The following is a 21,199-nucleotide window of genomic DNA, read 5'->3' on the forward strand; positions in this document are numbered from 1 at the left end:
TATTGCTCTGTCTTGACTAGCGACAGAGGAAGTCACTTTCCCCTTGAGTTCTCTCCAGAATAATTCATCAGCTTCTTGCTTTGCTAATGGGTTGAAGGATATTACATAGAGCTGAGTCAACCATGGTCCCACTGCTGATCTTGAGGATTACTCATGGTTTTTGAGATCAGCAACAGAAACTTCTCTTACATATCACTAACTTTTCCTTAACACATTGAGCAATTAACAATCACCTAATTAGGCCCTACACCACAGTGGATTCACAGCTACTGTTGATCAGATCTCTTCAACAAATGAGATCAGATCTCTTCAACAGCATCTCCTTGCTTGCTGAAGGCATGTCTGACTACAGGCATGGCTCTGCGCACTTGAAATTTCATGGGGTGTATTTTTCAAAGCCACATTTTATTTTTTATTAATATCTAGTCAAGAATATTAAAGGAAGATTCTCAGCTAAGCAGTAAAAAGAATAGAGGAAGACTTTGGGAAAAGCCAGGTAGCAGAATACCCTGAGTTAAGCCTCATTAACAAGATTTCAGTTGAACTACTCACCCTACATTTAGTATTCACCTCTACTGGTTACTGAAATCTTAAGATATGAAGGCACACACAATTCGCATCTTTCAGTTTAATTAAAGACAGCACACATGATGCTCAAGCAATCCAGAAAAAAAACCTGTCTATTTTGAGGGTCCTCTCTCTTCCCTAATCACAGACAATTCAGTTTATTTGATAAAAGATGGGACTTAGTATTTCTGGATTTGATTCTGTTTTTCCCTGTGACATTTTAAATGGGCCTGAACAAGTAATTTGAACATTACGTGCCTTAGCTTACTGCATCCATAGAACACATACCAGATACTGCCAGTAATATTCCACCAACACGCTACTTGGACATACTGTAGACATTAATCAGGTTATGAAGTCATAAACCAACCCTTCAGTTCAGGCTACAACAGAACTTCGTGAGCACTAAAAATGTGGGTCCATATTTTGTATGAGTTTTGTTTACAACAGACTCTAGAGCCAAAACTGACAACAGCTAGTATTCAGCTGAATCTAGTCCAGACAGCAAGTTATGAAATTTGGCCATAACTCATTTGTCCTATACTGTTTTCTGCTAGCACAGAGGGAAGCAGTACTCCCAGGGAAAAAAAAAAAAAGGCAGAAGAAAAAAAAAGGGGGGGGGGAAGAGGAAGAGAAAAAAAAAAAAAAAGCCTGTGTATGGCTTTCCCCTCAACCCTGAAAACCCCCACCTACAATGAGCTGTATCAGCCCTAGACACTAGGAAATGGTCTGGAGACTAACCACTTAACTTTGCACATACTCCTGTTGCAAAAGAAATGCAATCACAGCACAGTCACCAGATAACCACAACATAGCTACCTATGATACACCGCTATTCAGAGCTATTGAAGAAGCAAACAGAAGTTTAGCAACATAACAAACTTAGTACTTCCAGCATTACACAAAATTACTTCTTGTCAGTGCTTCTTCAAGCCTTGCACCTTCCCCCTGCAGAGCTACTGTTCTAAGCAAATTAGGAACCATGTGGCTCTTTATATCTACCTAGTTTACTCGCTGCTAGCTCATAATGACTTGCTAATAGCCCCCACCTTGGAAGTGGTTAGCACATTGATTAGAAAGTAAATAAGCTGAGTAATCATAAACATAGACCATAATTCTCAAAGGAAAAAGCACAGGCTATTTTATAGAATCATAAAACACACACACACACACAAAAATCCCAAATTCCCAACAGCTAGAATATATTTTAATGGTTTCTCATTTGAATTACATGAAAAAACATATTTTCCTTTAAAGATAAAAATCGGCTCCTATTCCCACCTGGTATTTCTACAACATTTTAGATCTACAGGAAGATATTTCTACAATAGTATCATCCATTTAGAGTCAGTCATCTGACAGAAAACAAAAGCACTATCTCTAAAAGGTTCTCCAACATCTTTTCTCCTCTGTTTCTGAAACTTAAACACATCTGAAAATGAAGGCTACCCATATGGTAGCCTAAACAGCAGATATTTTTAACATATAGCTACTGTAAATAGCCATGAAGAATGATTTTTAGTAGCTATTTTCCCTGTTTTTTCTTCACAAATGTCGAACCTTCAGAACTTCTCTTACCCAGAGATACAAACATTTATCAGAGAAAAAAACCTTCTGAGTCAGACTTGACTTAAAATTTATTATCTGCCAACAATTTTTGGAGGGTGTTCAAGACCATAATATAAAGAGCTGTCAAATTTGAAATAAATTATTTGGTTAGAAGGAAGTGGAAAGAACTGGAAAATGGGCAGATTCAGCCAAATTAGTGAAACATTACTCTCCTTCAGTGTCTGAAATATTTATTAATTTTGTGGAGTGCAATATTTCTGACTTTGTGAGAAGATATATTGTCCTTGATTCTAATGAGGAATTTTTTTTTTTCATTAAAACCTTGGGGTATCATTATGTATACACTTCATAGCATCTATTTTTTTTAAAAAAATGAGCTCTTAAGCCTTTAGACATTCAGGACAGAAAGCCCAATTTTTTATCACAGTGAGTTATTGGTATATACCCCAAATCGCAATGAGGTCTATATATGAGGGGACTTCTACATCTAGGTACTTCTTCAGCGTGGCTAAGATTTCACCCTTCTAGCAACTCAAGTTATTCATCACTGAAATCTGCTGTCTCCATAACGATTGGTCCAGATTTTTTATTCAGCTTATTGAAAGTCAGAATACCAAAAATGATGCCTATATCCACAAGTGAAAACTTGGTACATATTAGCAAGAATTGCTTAGAACAAAGTGGGAGGAAGGAACCTTTTCACAAGCTCATATATTAGCTAAAATTTTCAAACTACTGAAGAAGCAATGATATTTTAGTAAAGAAATCGAAGTTACCAGTAAACATCTCCAGAAATCATTCCAATGCAAAAAACACACAAAGGAGGAAAAAAAATCAGTAATTAAATTAGATTTGCTATAAGAGGTATGAGTGGCAATATGGGATTAAGTATTCCATACAGCAATCAGCAGAACTAGCCAGGTCAGGGTATTGACTGCTAGTCACCAGCATAAATAGGAAAACATGTATGAAACAAAAAACAAATCCCATTGTGGAATGAGAGTAACAAGAGACTACCAAATAATTGAGCTCACGCTGCTGCTTCACTGAAGGAAGAACCAAATCCATTATTCAGTGTCCGTTCCACCTTTCAGAAGTCAGGATTTTGCAGGCCTTAGTATGTATCCATCATCAAAGCATGCACACACATGTGCTAACTCACGTTCAGCTCCTGCATACAAATCTCACAGCCTATAACCGGACGTGCTTTTTTTCTCTCCATTTTTTTCATGGCCTGTGACCAATGGAGAATAAATGATGGTGAGGCACAATAAGTTCAGCTGCATTTGAGTTAACCTCCTGAAGCTTGAAAAAGTATCAGAAAACTTATTGATGCTGGCCACAGCAGTGCTGATTTGTTCAAAGTGGATTTGGAAAGAAGGGTCCAGAACTGCGAAGCCAGGCTAGTGAAATTTATACCAGAGGCATTATCCCAGCCACATTTTTTTCTGCTTTTATTTGGTAAGAGCTCTCACTTGTTGGATCTTGTTAAAAAAAAAAAAAACACACAAAAAAGCAAGCCACTTATTTACAAGAAAGAAGCACTACTTCTGCATTGGTCTACAGCCTTTGTGCACAGCCCAGGCAGGGCTGTGTATCTGCGTGCACCAGAAGTCTTACATGTCTGATCTCTGATATTGAAAGGTATTGATTGAAAGATGCTGAGCTGGTCAGCCTTGTCCAAGCAGAAATGCTTCTGGGTATGTGTAGGAGGACTTAAGAGTCTGGAGGACTGAGGGGCTTATGAGTTTAGGTGTGTGCATGACAAGACAGCAGCTGTGGAGAGGTTCTTAGGATTGCAGTTTGGGATTTGAAGGCTAAACGTTGCCTAATGCCCTCTTTCAGAGATATATGTACTTTTTTTTTAAATGCCCCTAATTAAACTTTAAGTTCTTTATTTTCCACCCACAAAGCAGAGATAGCAGTGTTTCTTGCATCACTCAGACACTGAATGAAAACATTAAGGACTGCAAGATGATCCAGACACAGCTGCAACCTGGCCTATGCAAGTACTGAAGATGAACCGATTCACCCCATAGCAGCTCCAGCCTTCCAAGCATCTGAAGACTTGGACACTCATTTAATGTGTGATAATATATAAGCAATCCTGTGCGGAGTAAACCTGATGATCACTCTGAACAGACATTTAACACTTTACAAAATATTTGAAAAAGGCCTCAAAAGTGGTGAACGCTAGAGAAATAGATATAATTACATTTTCTGTTGCGAAAAGCAGTGGCCTTTCTGACAGAATAATTCCTAAACATTTATTTAGATATTCAAATATATATGAAATATGTGTTTTCTTCTAGATTGTCTCAGGACAGATTAATTGCCCTTGCATATGGAAGACTGATGCTAGGAAGCATAATGCAATGGTTCTGTAAACTACAGGAGAGAGATTTGCAGCCTGGGCCTTAAACAGAAACAAGAAATAAACCAGCTATGATTCCTGAATCTACTGGACAGACACTGCACGGACATTTAAAAGCCAGACAACGGAAATGAACACAGAAAACCAATATTTAGCTGACTCCAATAAGGCATGTATTCATATCTCCAATACGTACAATAGTAAGATATTAAATATTAACAGAGAAAATAATATCTTTACTTTTTGATCAGGTAGCAGTAAAAAAATGTTTATTTAGCATAGATGGAGACATTAACTTTTTCTTTCCTCTGTCTAGGCTACTTCTTCCATCTAGGTTTCTAATTCTGTAGTGAAACATCTAGGTTTCTTCTGTCTGTAGATTTTTAGCACTCTACAGTACTTTTGTAGTTCCACAGCCTTTCAACTGTCCAGATTGGATTTGTCTCCATAGGCAAATATATCTTCTTTGAGGTGCTCATTTTCACAAACACAATTATTACTGCCTTGTTCTTATGGAATACTGCCCTCAAAGAGATTTTTCATAGTTTTTGTTAATTCTCTCTTAATCATTTATAAAACTACAGCAGAATATTAGTAATAGAATCTAACTACTACTTCTGCAACTACCAGTTTGGGTTTTTTCCTTTCTTTAAATGTAATTGCAAAACTAAATTATATCTGTCGGTTTGTTGTGAGTGACCTGACAATAGCCCCAGAAATACTTTCAAATTGCTGGACATAAAGGCTTGCATATGCCGGCTTGCATACTGCTGAATGTATAGGGCACAGCTACGGGAATATAAGCAGCCCTATTATTCTGTGCACATAAATTGCTCCCAGAGCCTCCTTTGCGGTAACTGTGAAGTTGTTGCACTCCCATTGCTGATGCTGGCTCCAGTATTGCTATCTTCTACTTTCTGTAAGTCGGACTGCAGCGCTTAGCTATCCATTTCTAATTGTGTGTGATAACACAAGGGAACACAGCATTACACTTGTGCAAATTCAAAGACCTGCATACTCATAACTTACTGAGAATGTGGCCCTTACTGAATGTGATTAGATGGTCAGTGCCAACACAACCACTGGATGCTCCACCTCATCCCTTGACCTTTGGTCTGGAGTAGCGCACCAGTTCCGCCAGTTTCTTTAATAGGAGGCACATGAAAAAATGTGATTGTTAGTTTTCAGCATGTTTTCCACTCCTAACACTTCCACTGACCACGTGGAACTTTGTAGTTAGCAAATGGCAATTAAACAATTGTTTATGTGAGGTATAAAAAGACATGTCCCTGCTAGGATACCATACACACAGTATAAAGGGTCCAAATCTGTCAACTGAAAGAAAAGGTGCTCTAGTTTTGTGCTGTATAACAAGTGAACAGCCTAACAGTCTGATTTTCCCTATTAATGTGCCATTATTCAATAATAAACCCAACTGGCATAGTTTAATAAAAGCATAAAAGCGAATTAACTATATATGATAGAATTGTATATTAAGGGTTATTTATTTATTCACTTCGAAGATATCCTCTGCCCTAAAATCAGTGTTATTTTCTGATGCTATAAGAAATTGCTGCTAAATAAGTTTTTCATTTGCAAATTTGTCTGGTGTAATAGATGTGTGCAAGCTTTTTATTTGTCACCATGTTGACTAATCATGCTCGGTACTAAGAAAGCTGCCTGATGTCTCAGATTAAGCTTTTTGTAAAAGACAGGGAAAGCATGCAGCAGAAACCAGGTAATAAGTGGAGTGTTTGAAATGAAGCAGTGAATGCTGTCAGCAAACCGCTGTGTGTTTGATAAAGAGACTGGACTGGAAATATAATTTGAAAACTCATCAAAACCTGTAACTGCTCATGAAACTCCTCAGCAGATTCCTCCCAGTGACACAAATGAAACACAGTAGGAGGCAAATATTAAACTTAAGACATAACTGGACCATTCCAGTGTGTTCAGGAAAACACGAGTCTCAACCCAGACTCTCAGGTAACCCCTCTATATAGAGGGAGGTGTAATCATTGCGTATTTCACAGCTCTTAAGTAGTCAAAATTGTCTTGGGGGCTTTCTCAAAAAACACTAAGCCTGCTTCAGAATATTTTTGAGAAACAATGAGAGACACAAGGTAATCGATTCACAATCTCCATCCTTGGAGATATTCAAAAGCTGTCTGGACATTGTCCTGGGCAGCTTGCTGGTGGTGACTCAGCTTGAGGAGGGGGTTGGACCAGTTGACTTCCAGAGGCCCCTTCCAACCTCCACCCTTCTGTGATTCTGTGAATAATTTTTGTAAGGAACTTAAAAGTTCAAGCTGAACTGATGCACTTTCATCAGCTCTACAAAAGTCTGTTGTTTCAGATGCACAGAGGCAAGCACAAAGGGAATTAAATGGTCATCACACTGAAGCTATAGTAGCTATTTCATTAAGGCCCTAAGTTCTATTTAAACTGTCAAGTAAAGCCATCTAATTCTGACTTTCAAGTCGCAACTAACTTAATCCATGCTGCTAAGTAAGTTGTGGTATTGAATGTCCTTTCCACTAACAGTTGTACCTCATCTAGCTTACATGGGTGCAGCTTCAGTTTCCAATCTGCTATTTGCCACATCTGCTAAAGGCCTACCAATCTCTAAAATTTTTTCCCACAAAGTAAATGTAGACCACAGTCTGAAACACAGCTGGCACATCCCTTACTACAGCGGAATGATTTCACCGTAGTTGAAATCATTAGTTGTTTCTGTCTCCAGCAATGTAGAACAAGATAGCCATTGCTATAAAGCATGAAACACAAATAAAAATGTTACATTTTCTGTTGTCTCAATTCTGCTCAGGATCGTGGCCTGTGTACCAGCTGGACTTTATAAACCTTATGTTATTAACTTTTAGTCTTAGATCACTCAGAAAGGCTCTCTGATTTTGCGGTATCAGTAGAAAATAAAATATGAAGATCTCATCTTCAGGAATTTAACAGATGGTTTTGTATGTTAAAACAAAAATCAGAAATATTTCAGTATAATGTGGAGACTGAAATTTTCCCAGACTCTTAGAACTAAAAGTCAATAGTTCAGAGATGGTCTGATTTCCAGGGAAAGAAAAAATTATTCTGGGAAGGAGAAGTAAGTTTGAGCAGAAACTGAGGTATCTGATAAAGCTAGATGCCGAAGGATAAAAAAAAAAAAGGACTGTTCCTTTCTCCTCTGTTTCCTAAATGCCATCTTTCCTCATAGCTGTCCACCATACCCTGTGTTAGCACTTTGCCTCCACAAGTCACCCCCTCCCGTTACTCCACTCTGAACAGCACACTCATCCTACGCAGCACAGCCTCTCATGTGGGCTACTTGTGTATGGTATGTGGTGACTGAGAGGACATGGGACTTTGTAGGCATCATCAGAAACAGTACCTTTAATTATGACCAGCCCTGGATATGGAAAACAGCTATCTCAGAAGCTTCTAGTGATTATTATAGTTGTGTTATGCTCTGTCAGACTCAAATGTATAAATATTATCCACTGTCTTATTGTCAGTCTTCTAGTTTAGCTGTTTTGCTGGTCCCTCCTGCTGTTTTATCCTTGTTGGGTTTTTTTTAACTGAGAGACAAGGCAACAAGATGAAGATTAAAGAAAATAAAATCCCCATGCTTATCACAGTACATGTATTCCTATTACAGACTATAAATAGCAACTCTGCTTCACACAGCTGTTAGAAGTCAAGGTTCACATCAGAGTGGAGCGTGTCACACTATATCACCCCCATAAGCCTTAATCTACAAGCCTTGTAGATTAACTGTGACGTTGATTTCTTCTGTGAAGCTGTCAGTCTTTATCTTTACTTTATCAGTAAGTGGTCTGTATTTTAGTTGCACAGATTAGCTTTCAAGCCCCTTCACCTGGAGAATTTTTAATCAATTCTTCATATAGATTTTTGATACTTAGGGAAATTTTAGCGTTACAAATAAATTGTGGTACTTGGTGCAATATCTCAGTTTATCTGAGAGCTTTCAAGGCTGAAGGTAAAGAATGCATCAACATGACATGTATTTGTAACAGTGAACTGGCAATTTCGTTAAAATGCAAAGAATAAAGTTAGAAGATAAACATATTTGTACAAATAATAATAGCTTATTAAGTGGCACTGGCCTTACATTTTTTTGGGGAAGCCACTATTATTGCCAACTTCTAAAATCACCATGGTTTGCTATTTTCATTTATCTTGACAGAAACTATAATTCGTTTAACAAAAGGTTATCAGCATTTTTGAATGAATAAATTTAAAAGAATCAGTAAAACCCTCAAGAAAGCATCGAGGACAGGGTTCCTACTTTTTACAGAAGAAAAACATGGCTCTTAGAATTGAGGAAGGTGTATTTTTTAATCTGTACATATGTACAAGCTAAAACCTAACACCTGAATCTGTTTCACATCAGACAGCTTTCTGGTCCTCTTTCAGATCCTCTTTCAGCTATTCATTTTGATTTCAGGATTGAAATTCTGTCTTCTTTAAGGTCAATACTGACGTTTCCCTTAATACCTCTAGGGTCAGAAATTCCACCTGAGTTGTATGAACACAGGTGAAATAAAGACTGTCCAAGGAGCAGCAACTGCAGATTTTACTGAGTTAAACCTACTAAAGACATTGAGTAATAATGTCTCACATGACAGTAAGTGAGACATTAATAATCAATGACTAAACCAAATTCAGAGCAGGAGCTCATGATGAGTCTTTAATATAATGGATAAAATACCAAATATTAGCAAATATTTGGGACTTGTGAAGGAAGAAAAAAGATTTCTATTTCTTTTTGTCAGGCTGCCAGCTCTCAAATAATTCAAAGTGGATGATTTCAAGGATTCTTACATTTCTTTCCGAGCCTCTTTAAGAGCCAGCTACCAGTAAGGAGTGTGAAACATTAATCTCTTAATTGTAAATCTATTTCCATTTGTAGTAGGTTTTTTCCAGGTGGTCAGCGTATATTTAAAATTATGCTTCTTTTTACATGAGAGGAAACACTCTGAGAATGAAAAAATACTTTGACAAGGGAAAGGTGTGAGCGGGAGAGATGTCCTCCACCTACCCTAGCGCTTCTGAAAACGTTAGCTAGGTCTTCTTTCCCCCCCTCTGGTGGAGCTCAGTTGATTCTCCAAGTGATGTGTCCCATTCAGGTGGAGTCCAATGATGCTTCCCAACACCACTGAGTTAATTCCATCATTTCTTATACTTCTCATCTTGCACCTGTGGTTCAGGTTAATTTGCATAAACCATTTCCATTTTCAGGACACATTTATAAAGTCATTTACATAGCTGACAACTGCATTTCAGTGAAAGATTCATAGCGTGGCTTCTGGTCTCCTGCTAATTGAGGTTAGAAAGGCATTACTGATGTAAAAATAATAATGATATCCTGCAACTCAGTACAAACCTCCTAATAATTCAGCTATGGAAAGAAAACAATCTTTTTATATTCTCTTCTTAAATGTCATTTTAAATCCTCATTAGTATTCCATGAAATAAAATCTTAACTGTCAGCATGTTATGGTCTCCCAGTAAGAGTTTCAACTGTTTTGCTGATTGTTCACAGTATATGTAAACAATTTTATTTTACTTTAAGTTTATATTCTCCAGAGTTTTAGCAAAAATAAGCTTTTAAAAGACTGAAGATGAACAGTTGCACTATTTCTAAAATCTTGGCTAGAATTTATTGCTATCAAAGTTCACATGGGATATTCCTGATATAAAACCAGTTTTATACAATACAGTTCACTGAAGAACCTCAAAGTTAAGCTGTAACAACTCATCTAATTAACCTCTTAGCTAATAGGTGGCAAAACTGAACCACAAAGGATCATATTCTCATTTTCAGGTGCCTATGATATTCACATCCCTTATGCCACATGTGAGCATTCAGCACGGATTCAATGCCTTTTGAGAATTCTGCCAGGTAGGGACGGTCGAATATCTCAGCTCCCTTAGCACATCTCCTACACAGCATAACCTCCTTGCTTTTGTAATTGTACTAACCATACACAAGGCTTTAAGGTATTTCTGCCTCCCCACGTATCTTCTTCCAGCCTAAGGAGGTCTCTCTCCCTTTTTTCCCCTCACTTCCCCAGTAGAGGAGTCTTGCCCAGCTATTGGGAGGATATCTGTCTCCCAGTCAGACTGCTTCCAGTCCCCTGAATCCATTTGAACACAAGCACTAGCTAATTGCTATCGAATTTGAGAAGGGTTATGACCTTAAAGATGTTAAATTCCCACAAGTATCCTGAAAATACCTGACTAGTTAAAAAAACCCTAATAACATGCCGGTGGAGGGAAAGCTGTTATGCAAGTTCTTAAGCTTTTTGGGCAACAGAGAAAAACCAGAGGAGAAAGATTTCATTACCTTCATTGTTCATGGTAAAGCTTGGAGCTGACTACACCCCAGGCAGCTCTCAAGGTCCCCCTCTTGCCCCTTCCTTCCCTCTCTGCTCCTGGTTTCTCTTGGGACCAGCACCAAGGCTGCTGGCCAACAGAAAGGGCAGTGCGTGTGCTCATCTTGGGCACCGTGTTTTATCCTGGGCACCTGAGAAGCAGCAGACGTGAATTGCCCAGGCTGATGCTGGAGAAGTTCAGCCTGAGACAGCAGTGAAATGTGCATCTCTTCTGCCTTCAATTCTCCACTCATAGAAACCACCGCACTTGCTGGCATGTCGGGGTGCAGGGATCCTTCTGGGTGTTACCGGCTGCTTCATTCCCCGCTGGAAGTCCAGCCGCTCAGGGCCATAAGGGAGAGATGAATTTCCCCGTTCTGACCATCACTGTGTTCAGGGGATGCAGGGAAGGTCAGGAGAAAGCCTTGACGAAATCAATTGGTAGAATACAATACAGCACATCTGCCTATTTTTAACCCAAACTGCCTTTGTCTAAATTTTAAAAAGTTTGTATTATGAATCTGTTGAAGGATGATAGGTATTGAATATTTCTTGGTAATTCTTAAAATGGACTTCTGCTCCATAAGTTATGTGATTCCTAGAATAGAATCTCATTGCCAGCAGTGTAAGTGCTTACACAGAACATGTATTTAGTCCATAATAAATCATGACCTTGAACAGTCTCACATGAAAGCTCTTTACATATAGCTGTTTGGTGGTATGGGTGAACACGATTTTGCAAACTTGTCTGCACGTTCTGTATTTTTTTCACAAAGCTGGAAAATCCAGTGCAGCACCATCAAAACATATAGCTTCTTTTACCAAGATGTACATTATTTCTAACAAAAAGTTTTTCCACTTTATTCTAAAAACTTACATATATTAAAATATTTTATATATTATATTATTAAGTTTGTGCTCCTATTTATTTTTCCTTCAAATGGCTTCTTTCTGCTAAAATGTGGCAGAAAATGTAATATTCACAATAATGTAATAGATACTACAGGAGTCATAAGGGTTGTAAGGTATCCGGGAGAGGCGTCATGCCTTTGTACATGACTTACAAGATGGACCATATCATCTGACTCTATTGTAATGCAAAAAATGATCATTCCTCTCCCCTGACTCTGAGGGAGGAATCATGTCTTCCTATATAATCTACATGATGGATTGGGTCATTTGATTCTACTGTAATGCAAATAGTGGACATTCTTCTTCCACTGACTTTGAATAATACTTTTCTTTCCTAAGCCACATTTCAAGGTGTTAGAACATATTAGCAAAAATGATTAAATAAGCCTTCTAACATCCTTGGCAAGAAAATAACATTTAGTGACAGGGAAACATTGGAACAGAAATGTCAAAGATTTGGCTCCATCCCAGAATTTATTTTGCAAGTTTAGAATCCAACTATCCTCACTCTCCATCCTGCGTATCACTCTCTAGCCACACTTCCCGAGCCGGCATCTGCACTGTGTGCTGCAGGAGATATGAGGAAATACTGCCCATTCTCCAGGCAGTAGCATGTGAGCCTACACTAAATCTCACCTCTCATGTGCCACCATGTTAGGAGGCACCAATCTAGAATTAGAGTTAGACCTGCTCTTCTGGCAGGTCACCAAGATTTTTCTCTGGGACTTGGCCCAGGATCTTTTGTGTTTCCTATGATTCATAAAGATCATGAGTTAGATCCGAGAGTGGTAGATCCAGTGTCACGTGCACAAGCATATTGAACTTGCACACACAGGGCACATGCTGGACTTGTTCGACTTACATCAGATCAAGTGCACACCAGCAGTGGCTCCACTGCCTCTCCAGTCTGAGCTTTGGCACAGGATGAGCTGATCTGTATGTGCCAAGCAAATGCCAGGCACGGGAGCCAGGTGCCTCAGACCCACCTTGTTTGCTGTCTGGTTTTGCTGTCCTTTCCAGACTTCTTTCTATTATTAATTTCTTAAGAACTGTAATCTCTGGAAAAAAGGCTGAAGCAATATGCAGGCAGTCACATTGTAGTTGGTCATGATTTGTCCAGATACAGAAAACTGCATTTCCTGAAACAGAATCATATGGCCAGAATCATCCCTTCCTTTACTGTGATCAATGCTGATCCATGAAGGAGGAATGTGGTCTGAAGTTTATACCGCTGGCTCTACTGTTGGTCTACAAGGAAGCCATCAGAGGAACTCTTGAAATCAGATCCATGACCATGTATCCTGTCAGGAAATATGGATGCTGACTGGGGCACTAGGAGAATACTTCATTTAGTAATTACTAAAGCATAGCCTTTAAATACATATGGAAGACATAACTTCAAAGACAGTCTTATTGAATAACAGTTTTTATTTTTAATAAATGAGGTTATCCTAGTAATCTCATTTAAAGAAAAATTATCTTTATAAATGAAGATTCATGTATATGAAATTCAGATATGCTGTCTACATTTTCTTTTACATCAGTGGGGTATACGGACACCCAGCATTGCTGTAGTAAACTAACATTTGCCTTTTAACTTTATGAGTTTCCAACTAAAGTATAATCAATTAGAATGATCATGTAGCATATGGATTCAACTCAGGAGCATCACTGTGAGTAGAGTTTGCTTGTGGATAGTGTCCTCTCCATCCTTCCTGAACCCTTCTGGGGAAAGTTCTGGGGAAAGAAACCATCAACCAGACCTTTTCCCCTCATTCAGGATCTCAGGAAAGAGATTCGGACAAGAGGGTTCAGGTGAATAACTGGATTTCCTGGGTAAAAGGATTCAAAAATACCAACCCATCTTTACTCGGCTATGTAGAACTAAAGATGGCAATTATTCAAGGAGATGGTGGTCATCTGAGCAGCAGGGATATAAAATGGTGTTTTCTAGAATGGATAAGCTGAATAAGGCTCCTTAGCAAAGCATAAAAGGGAAGGAAAATGTGTTGGATAAGATAGCTGCTTAATTTGTCACAAGTCAAACAGCAGAGTACAGAGTTCCAGCAGGCCAAGGCCAGCATTCAGAGATAAAAGGTGTAAGAGCAGTCTGGCAGACTTTGAGCTGTAAGCCAGGGTCCAATCCATAACAAAGCACTAGCTGGTGGACCTTGAACCAAGGAGCAACTCACCGCTGGACATGGACTGGTGGACCGACCCCAAGACATCCACAACAGGATGCAGGTTTGGTGGACTTGAACTGGGGTTAAATGGGGTAGAAACCTTCTTATCCTGTAGGCAGTTCTCCAGACCTTTTGCCTAACACGATCCTTAAAGGGACCAAGGATTCTGGTTATTGTCAAATTATGGGTTTACAAGTATGGCTTGTATCCATACAGCAGATGTTTGTATGTGGTGGCATAAATGTGTAGACTGTCATCTAATTCTAACTCATTTATCATGTCCTTTTTGACCGTACAAGTGACAATGACTTTTAATGTTATTTTCAAGCAAAGATTACTTCTGTTGGTGAATGGGCTGCGGGAGATAAAATCTTTCTTCATGGTATACCATAAAACACAACCTAAGTTTGCTTTTATCTACATTTACAGAAAACCATGAAAAGAACCTACGACTTTTAATTCTGAAATATAATGATCCTTTCTACACTATAATTAATGATCCTTTCCACACTGTAATTACTTCAGTCTTCAATCCCATGCCATAAAAATTCATGAAATTTTGTTACTGACTTCATTAAAAGCTAGATAAGGTGCTCAGATTTTCAGTAAGTTAAAAGAGCCTTTTCTTAGAAGTGCATTGATGCATCTTTATGGAGAACAATGTTACACTCTCTTACCAGTTGCTACACTGCATCTGGCAACTAATACGAATACAGAAATTAAATATATATTCTTGTGGCATAATGTAGTGCTATGCAGAAACACACAAGTAACCTTTGAATTAGCCACCACAGTACAGGAAGCCATGTCGTCCTATTAGCACCATGCGCCATCCAGCACAGGTAATTAGCCCTGCTGCTGCAGTCCATGCAACAGCCTAAGAAAATGATCTTTATAAAGGTGCTTCGAATGGGTAATTTATGTGTAATGGTCTTTCTGGAAAACAAGGGACTTGCAAGAGCTTTTGCAGATTTATGTTCAGGCATTAGCTTCTCTAATTAGTCATCAAACAAATGGTTTTGTGCATGATTTGTTGACTTATGAGAAAACGAAAGACAATTAAAGAAGTACATGATGTTTTTATCTTTTTTTACGTAACTCTCCAGTGGTCAAGCACAAAGCTAGCACAACGCTAGTTCCTGCACCCAGGAATCTTGATTCACATTCTCAGTTTTGCCTTGCTGGACAAGGAAACAAGGATCGTGCCTGCCCCATTTGTCCTGAGAAATGTGCTGTAGGAAAATGCTCTGCCTAGATACAGGTCTGCAAAATAGCTCTCTCCTCACTGGAATTCATTGTGCTTAAAGTCTCTGTTTTTATTGAATCCTGTATTTTGACTGGTGAAAGCCTTTCCCACATGTCTGAAAGGTCAAAATAAACAGAACGCAAATCATCAAATTACTGTTTAATTGCATCTTACGAAGCATTGGAACTGTATGCTCCATTCATCCCATACATTTGTTTTACTGAAATGAAAAATAAAGTACTTTGACTTCCACTTTTTATTTTAAATGTATTAGTCCTCCTCTTTAGACATTACAGTTATTAATGCTCAGGCTGCTGCAATGGCTCTGAATTCTTATCACTCATTCAGCTGATATTATTACCTCGTCAAAGATGACATCAGAAATGGTACCTTAATATTAGAGAAAGAAATCATGACTGGAATTATTCATAGATTATACAGCATACACTACTTGGAAGACAAAGAATCAGCAGAGCTGTTTTTTTAATAAAAATTTATAGCCTGATCCAAAGTCAATATAAAAATTCTCCATGACTTCAGTAAATTTTGATTCTAGCCCTACATAATGAAATTTAGGAGGGAGACCAGCAGTTGTGTCCATAGCCTTCCTTCTCTATTTTGATGTAATTTAACAGCACTGACAAGAAATCTATAAAAATACCGCAGAGATTTCTGGGTGTGTTCCCTGCAGAATCAAACAAGAGATGGAACAGCTTATGCTACTAAAAAGTAACTAAACAAAAGAATAAGCAGAATCACAGTATTTAGCAACAACAATTAAGTAAATAATAATTATATTTAAATTATAGTATCCATGAGCTAATACAAAGCTCAATACTTTCCAAACATAGCTTATATTAAAGTGAGAAGAAAGATGCCTTCACTGTTAATAAATTTTAAAAAGTGTTGTAAAGGTGAAAAAGGCTGTACTTTCTTACTAGATACTTTCTGCGGATGCAACCATACATATTGCTTCTCCTTCCCTCAGCTGGTCCTCCGCTGCTGATGCGTGTCTGACCAACGAAGCTTCCTGAGGCCTCCCTCAGGATAACATTTACTATGACTGGAAGAAGTGAGATGATACTGAAATCAGGAGCAAGGAATCAACATGGAATGCATTACAGCCACAACTTTATAGAAATACACAGAGTAAGTTTTGTTCTAAGCATATTTACCGAGTTGTAAAATCTTATTATGAGTTTATATGATTTTTAAGCCTGTAATCATATACACATGCAAAGCGATGAGATAGGAAGCCTTTATACAAGTACAAAGTACTAATGATCCTTTGAGCCTGTGTATGGAAAGGCCTAGGATGACTAGGCATGGATGAATACAATTGCGTATGTTCAAGGAAGCTCCCCTGATTCCCAGCAACATGGTTTTATTCAAGATAACAGGAGTTCCCAGAATCTTGTTCAAGTATCTTCTTGGTTATCTTCTAAAAACAATAAAAGGCTATTTTATCAGATACTTGGTAGGGGTTTTATTAAAAGAATATAATAAAAAAATGCACATAGTTTGAATACACGGTGAGACGAGATATCTCCAAACCTTATCCCAGAAAGAAGTCGCCATCTATGATGGAAGTGCGTTAAGACCAGAAACAGCCACGGTTCTCTTTGACAGTATTTAATGAAGTTTTGAATCATTGTGATGGGTGAAACTGATAGGTTTGTCGGTACTTGCAGCGATTTACGTATGTTCTCATCATTAAAGAACCTGAATAACGACTGCACATACTATTCCACTTGTGACTTGCAGGATTAATTCTTTGCTTGACAGTCTAGGTGGCAATGAGCAGCAGCTGTGATCAACCCCCTTCAGCCACTTAAAGTCTTACGGAAGGTGTGGTTTTGCATCCCATCTTCTGTTTTTCATGACAGCACTATTTGGAGAATACAACCAGGAAGAACAAGGCTGATGACATCCTAAGTCCGGTGTCAGTTTTGTCAGCTTTCAGAATATGGGAGGAAACACCTGAGTGATCTGACTGTGTTTGTTGGAATAGAAGCATTTTGAAGGCTCTCATTTGCTAAATAGCATTAGAATAAACCAGGATATTAAGTGACAAGAATACTGATGAAAGATGCTGACATTATTCCTTTTTGAAGATACCGAATCCTAATTAAAAATACTCTGTGATCTAGCTCTGCTTCTATGTGGTTAATGTATTAGTTTTCTATCGAAATGACTCGTCAGCTGTTACTTAATTGCACAATGGATCAAGATTTAACTAGCAAATATTTTTTTTAATAATTGAAGCTTACTGCTTAACAAAACAGTGATTGAAATATTTGATACTAACATAGTATCATGCAATATCAGCTTTTCAACTCTCTAATTATGCCTGTGACTTGTTAGGCTCTTTTCACAGCCTATAATTGTTGAAAGCAGCAAGTTAATCATGACGACTGTGAAAACCTGTTTATGTAAGAACATGTACGAACACTGACATTGTGGGTACTTATTTAATAATTCAATGATAATCATATCATTATTATTATCATGTTAATAAGTTTCCTGGGCTTTCAGTTGCGTAGTGGAAGTTTGATTATACAGGATCTTTTCAGGCAGCTTCCCTGTTTTATTTTCCTTTTTATTGCTTTTGCGATGGAGTCATGGAGTTATCAACTAATAAAATACATGGGCTGTTTGCTATGTAAATGTATTCATCTCGTTTAGCTGGAGACAGTGAAGAGAACCAAAAAATGGTAGCAGCGGTAGGACAGTTGGTAGGACATGTGGAACACCCCTTTTATAAAAGATGTCTTTTTTTTTTTTTAAAGAAGGAGTAGTTGTTCATTAATATTTTGGGGAAAGGAGACTGACATACCCATTGCCTAAGCAGGGTGTCTGACAATGACACACCTGTGTAGGCTACTATTAAAAGATTATAAAAACACGGTCAAGACAGATAAGCTTGCAGACTGCATACACCTTTCTGTATTTTTTTTACGTGCTTTTTCTTCCTGTATGTTGTCACCGATAAACAAAATGTTGATGAGTCAGCCATCTTAAAACCACTTGCTGACCACTCGTTTAGGCTTCCCGGCAGGAAGAACTGCAGATGCTAAGGAACAGCGGCAGCCACCCCTGCTAACCACGCACAGCTGGTTTACAAAGCCGGGGAGTCCAGGGCATGGCCTCCGTGTGGGAGAGCTGCCAGGGAACGGGCCAGAGAGCCAACAGGAGTACAATTAATCACGTCAACAGAAAAATTGTATGCATTTCACAGATCCATTCTGTGAAATGATTAATATGAATAAAACCGATCAATGGAAATGTAACATAAACATAGTGAATACTAATGATACCCGGTTGACCTCTATGTCCAGCCTCTGTTGTGAGGTGGAATCGCGATTTCATTGTTGTAACGTCAGGAGAACTATAAAATTAACTTTTCTACGAGGCACTTTCAGTGTATGAAAAAAACATAAATTCAATATGATAAAAATGGATTTGAAACATTAATCATGCCAGTATCATTTCCACGCTTTGCTGTAAGAAACTGTGAAGAATCAAATGAACTATTTATAAATTACCTATAGACTCAATATGTTATTTCAAAATGTGATAAGCAGATTATAAACACCACCAGTTGTGGACACCTTACATGTGGCTAACTGGGATTTTATTTTACAGAAAATTTAAGTAAAAATGAAAAATGAGTCCCTTAACAACGAATTATAACTACAATCCTAGTGGGGAGATGTACCTTTTTTACCTAGTTATGTATGAATCTGTATTTATTGAAAAATGGAAGAAGAGTCATGGGGGGAAAAAAAGAAGGGTGACATAGAATATGTAACTACTGTAAAGAAAGATATTTTCATATAGCAATGCCACCAAATGTAATCATTTTCTTGGATGGTATATGAAGAAAAAAATGTAAATAAAATTATACATAACAATGAGAGACTCAGCCAGCTGTTACTAAAAGACATTTTCCTAGTGCCTCCTGGAGCCTCAATTTTACTCTCTGGTTATTTAGTTACTACATAGACCGTCACCCTAACCCTCCTTCAAAAATTGTGTTTGATGAGGATACTGCTCCTAACAGAGCCCTAGTTCAAATCTGAAGCACTCATGATGAAAGTTTTCTCAGAATCCGTTAATTTTCTGTAAATTTTAAAACATCTAAATTTTGCTGTTTTAAGCATGTAATCCTTTAAGAGACCTCTTTGCCCTGGCAAGGTAAGAAATGGGCCCATCTGTGAACTTCAGCTGGTTTTAGCACGAAGAGCATCTTTAATCTGGTGATAATACTTTTCCCTCCTTTGAAACAACTGATGTATTTCCCTGAACTGATGTAAATCAAGTCTTAGGTCATCAGTGATGGCAGCTTGCAAACTCCTATAAGAACTGCTGAGTTCCAGACAAAATCCCATGGAGATGAGCTTCACACTGCGCGGTATGGGTGACAGTTCTGCAGTTCATTTCTTCTCCTTGGCCTTCTCTTCTGGTTTGTATGTGCAACTAATGCCTTAGTTGAAATTTGGGATGAACTGCTTAAATTATCAAATATTAAATAAACTAAAGGGCCAGTTTCTACACGATACTCATTTTACTCTTCGTAACGCTGTTTGAGATGGAGGCATCCAGATGTAACTGAGAAGTAAATAAATGAACAACAGCTTCTCAATGTCTGTCCTAAAGTTGGGCTGATACAAGACTGATGTCTCAATTAAACTTTGACAAGTGGAGAGAAAAGAAATGCTGCAGTTATTTGTGGTTTTATGCACTGCAAAAAGATACATGGGGTGTCTTACAGCAATTACACAGGATGTCAGCAGGAGGGCACAGGCCTTCTTATTGACAAGAGTTATTTTATTCTTCCTTCTGCAGCTTTACCTGCCTAGATGAAGACTCACGTTATACTGCAAGCTCATTGAACTAGGAGCTTTGGTCTGCATTTATATAGCTTGCACAATACAAGTGGATCTTGGTCCAACACCGGGTGTCTTAGTTCCTACCAGAACACAAATACCGAAGCAATTAATGATATGGCAGCATGTTGTAATTGGAAAAGCCAATGCAATTTCTTTAGTCCAGTGGATGCCACGTCTGAAATACCAAACTCTGAATGGACTCCATGATGTTGTTTGCTTTACGCTGGAGTACTGATACATCATGCTGGTATCATCCTGGGAAATAAATTCAATCCACTGGTATACAGAGTGAGTCACATCTTTAATAAAAGCAGGTAAAATCCCTTTCTGATAAAGCAATGCAAGAGGTTAAAGAATGAAGGAGAAGTTATCTTTGCAAATGAAATTTAAATCATTCACAGAACTGAAGATTCAATAATAATGAAATCTGCAGGTTTCCAGTTGGAGTAGCTGTATGCTGCGGTAGTGTGCCTGTTACTTCTAAATAAACAGGGGGAAAAGCAAAGGTGGTAAATCTCCACTCAGCACTTAGTTTTAATGTTTTGACTGCCTGTTACAAGGCAACCCCTGAGAATCTTCCATTTCCAAACAATAAAATGATAACGTACTGATGGCCTCCTGAAACGAAGGTTGAGATTTTTTTTTTCCTTTCAGGATCAATTCTTAACAGTTTAATACAAGCTGAAATAGGTAATGTATTGAGTAAATTCATGACTGGTTGTATTTAATAGAATTTGCTCTTTTCCTGAAGCCGCGGGGAGGTGGCCACGCAGGGAGGAAGCTGCTCTGCCAGTGCCTGCTCCAGCGGGTGGCCAGGCTCCCTCACGGTGCTACCCTGCCACCTTCTTTTGCCCCCTGAAACCACTGCCTCACAGTCCAACTCCCTGAAATGTACATTTTTAGTAAATCACGCCATTTTCAGGGCCTGTTGGGCACACAGACAGTCCGCGGGCCGAACGGTCTGCTACACTATCCCCCGAGAAACGCCATGCTGGTTCAATGCCTTGGGGTGCTGCGGGGAGGCCCTGCAGACACCCTGCCCCCGCCCGGCG

At 38.5% G+C, this 21,199-nt stretch overlaps 1 protein-coding gene across 1 annotated transcript in view; it reads left to right on the plus strand.

The window, feature by feature from the left end:
* The first annotated feature begins 10,803 nt into the window (after positions 1 to 10,803).
* BET1 (Bet1 golgi vesicular membrane trafficking protein) overlaps positions 10,804 to 21,199 on the plus strand; it is a 17,821-nt gene continuing 7,425 nt past the window's right edge. Inside the window, exon 1 of the mRNA XM_009330577.1 lies at positions 10,804 to 10,900. Coding sequence (XP_009328852.1) covers positions 10,804 to 10,900 — 97 coding nt within the window. The remainder of the gene's footprint in view (positions 10,901 to 21,199) is intronic.

The sequence above is a fragment of the Pygoscelis adeliae genome, unplaced genomic scaffold (assembly GCF_000699105.1).
Source record: "Pygoscelis adeliae isolate BGI_AS28 unplaced genomic scaffold, ASM69910v1 Scaffold27, whole genome shotgun sequence".
In the NCBI taxonomy this organism is placed as follows: Eukaryota; Metazoa; Chordata; class Aves; order Sphenisciformes; family Spheniscidae; genus Pygoscelis; species Pygoscelis adeliae.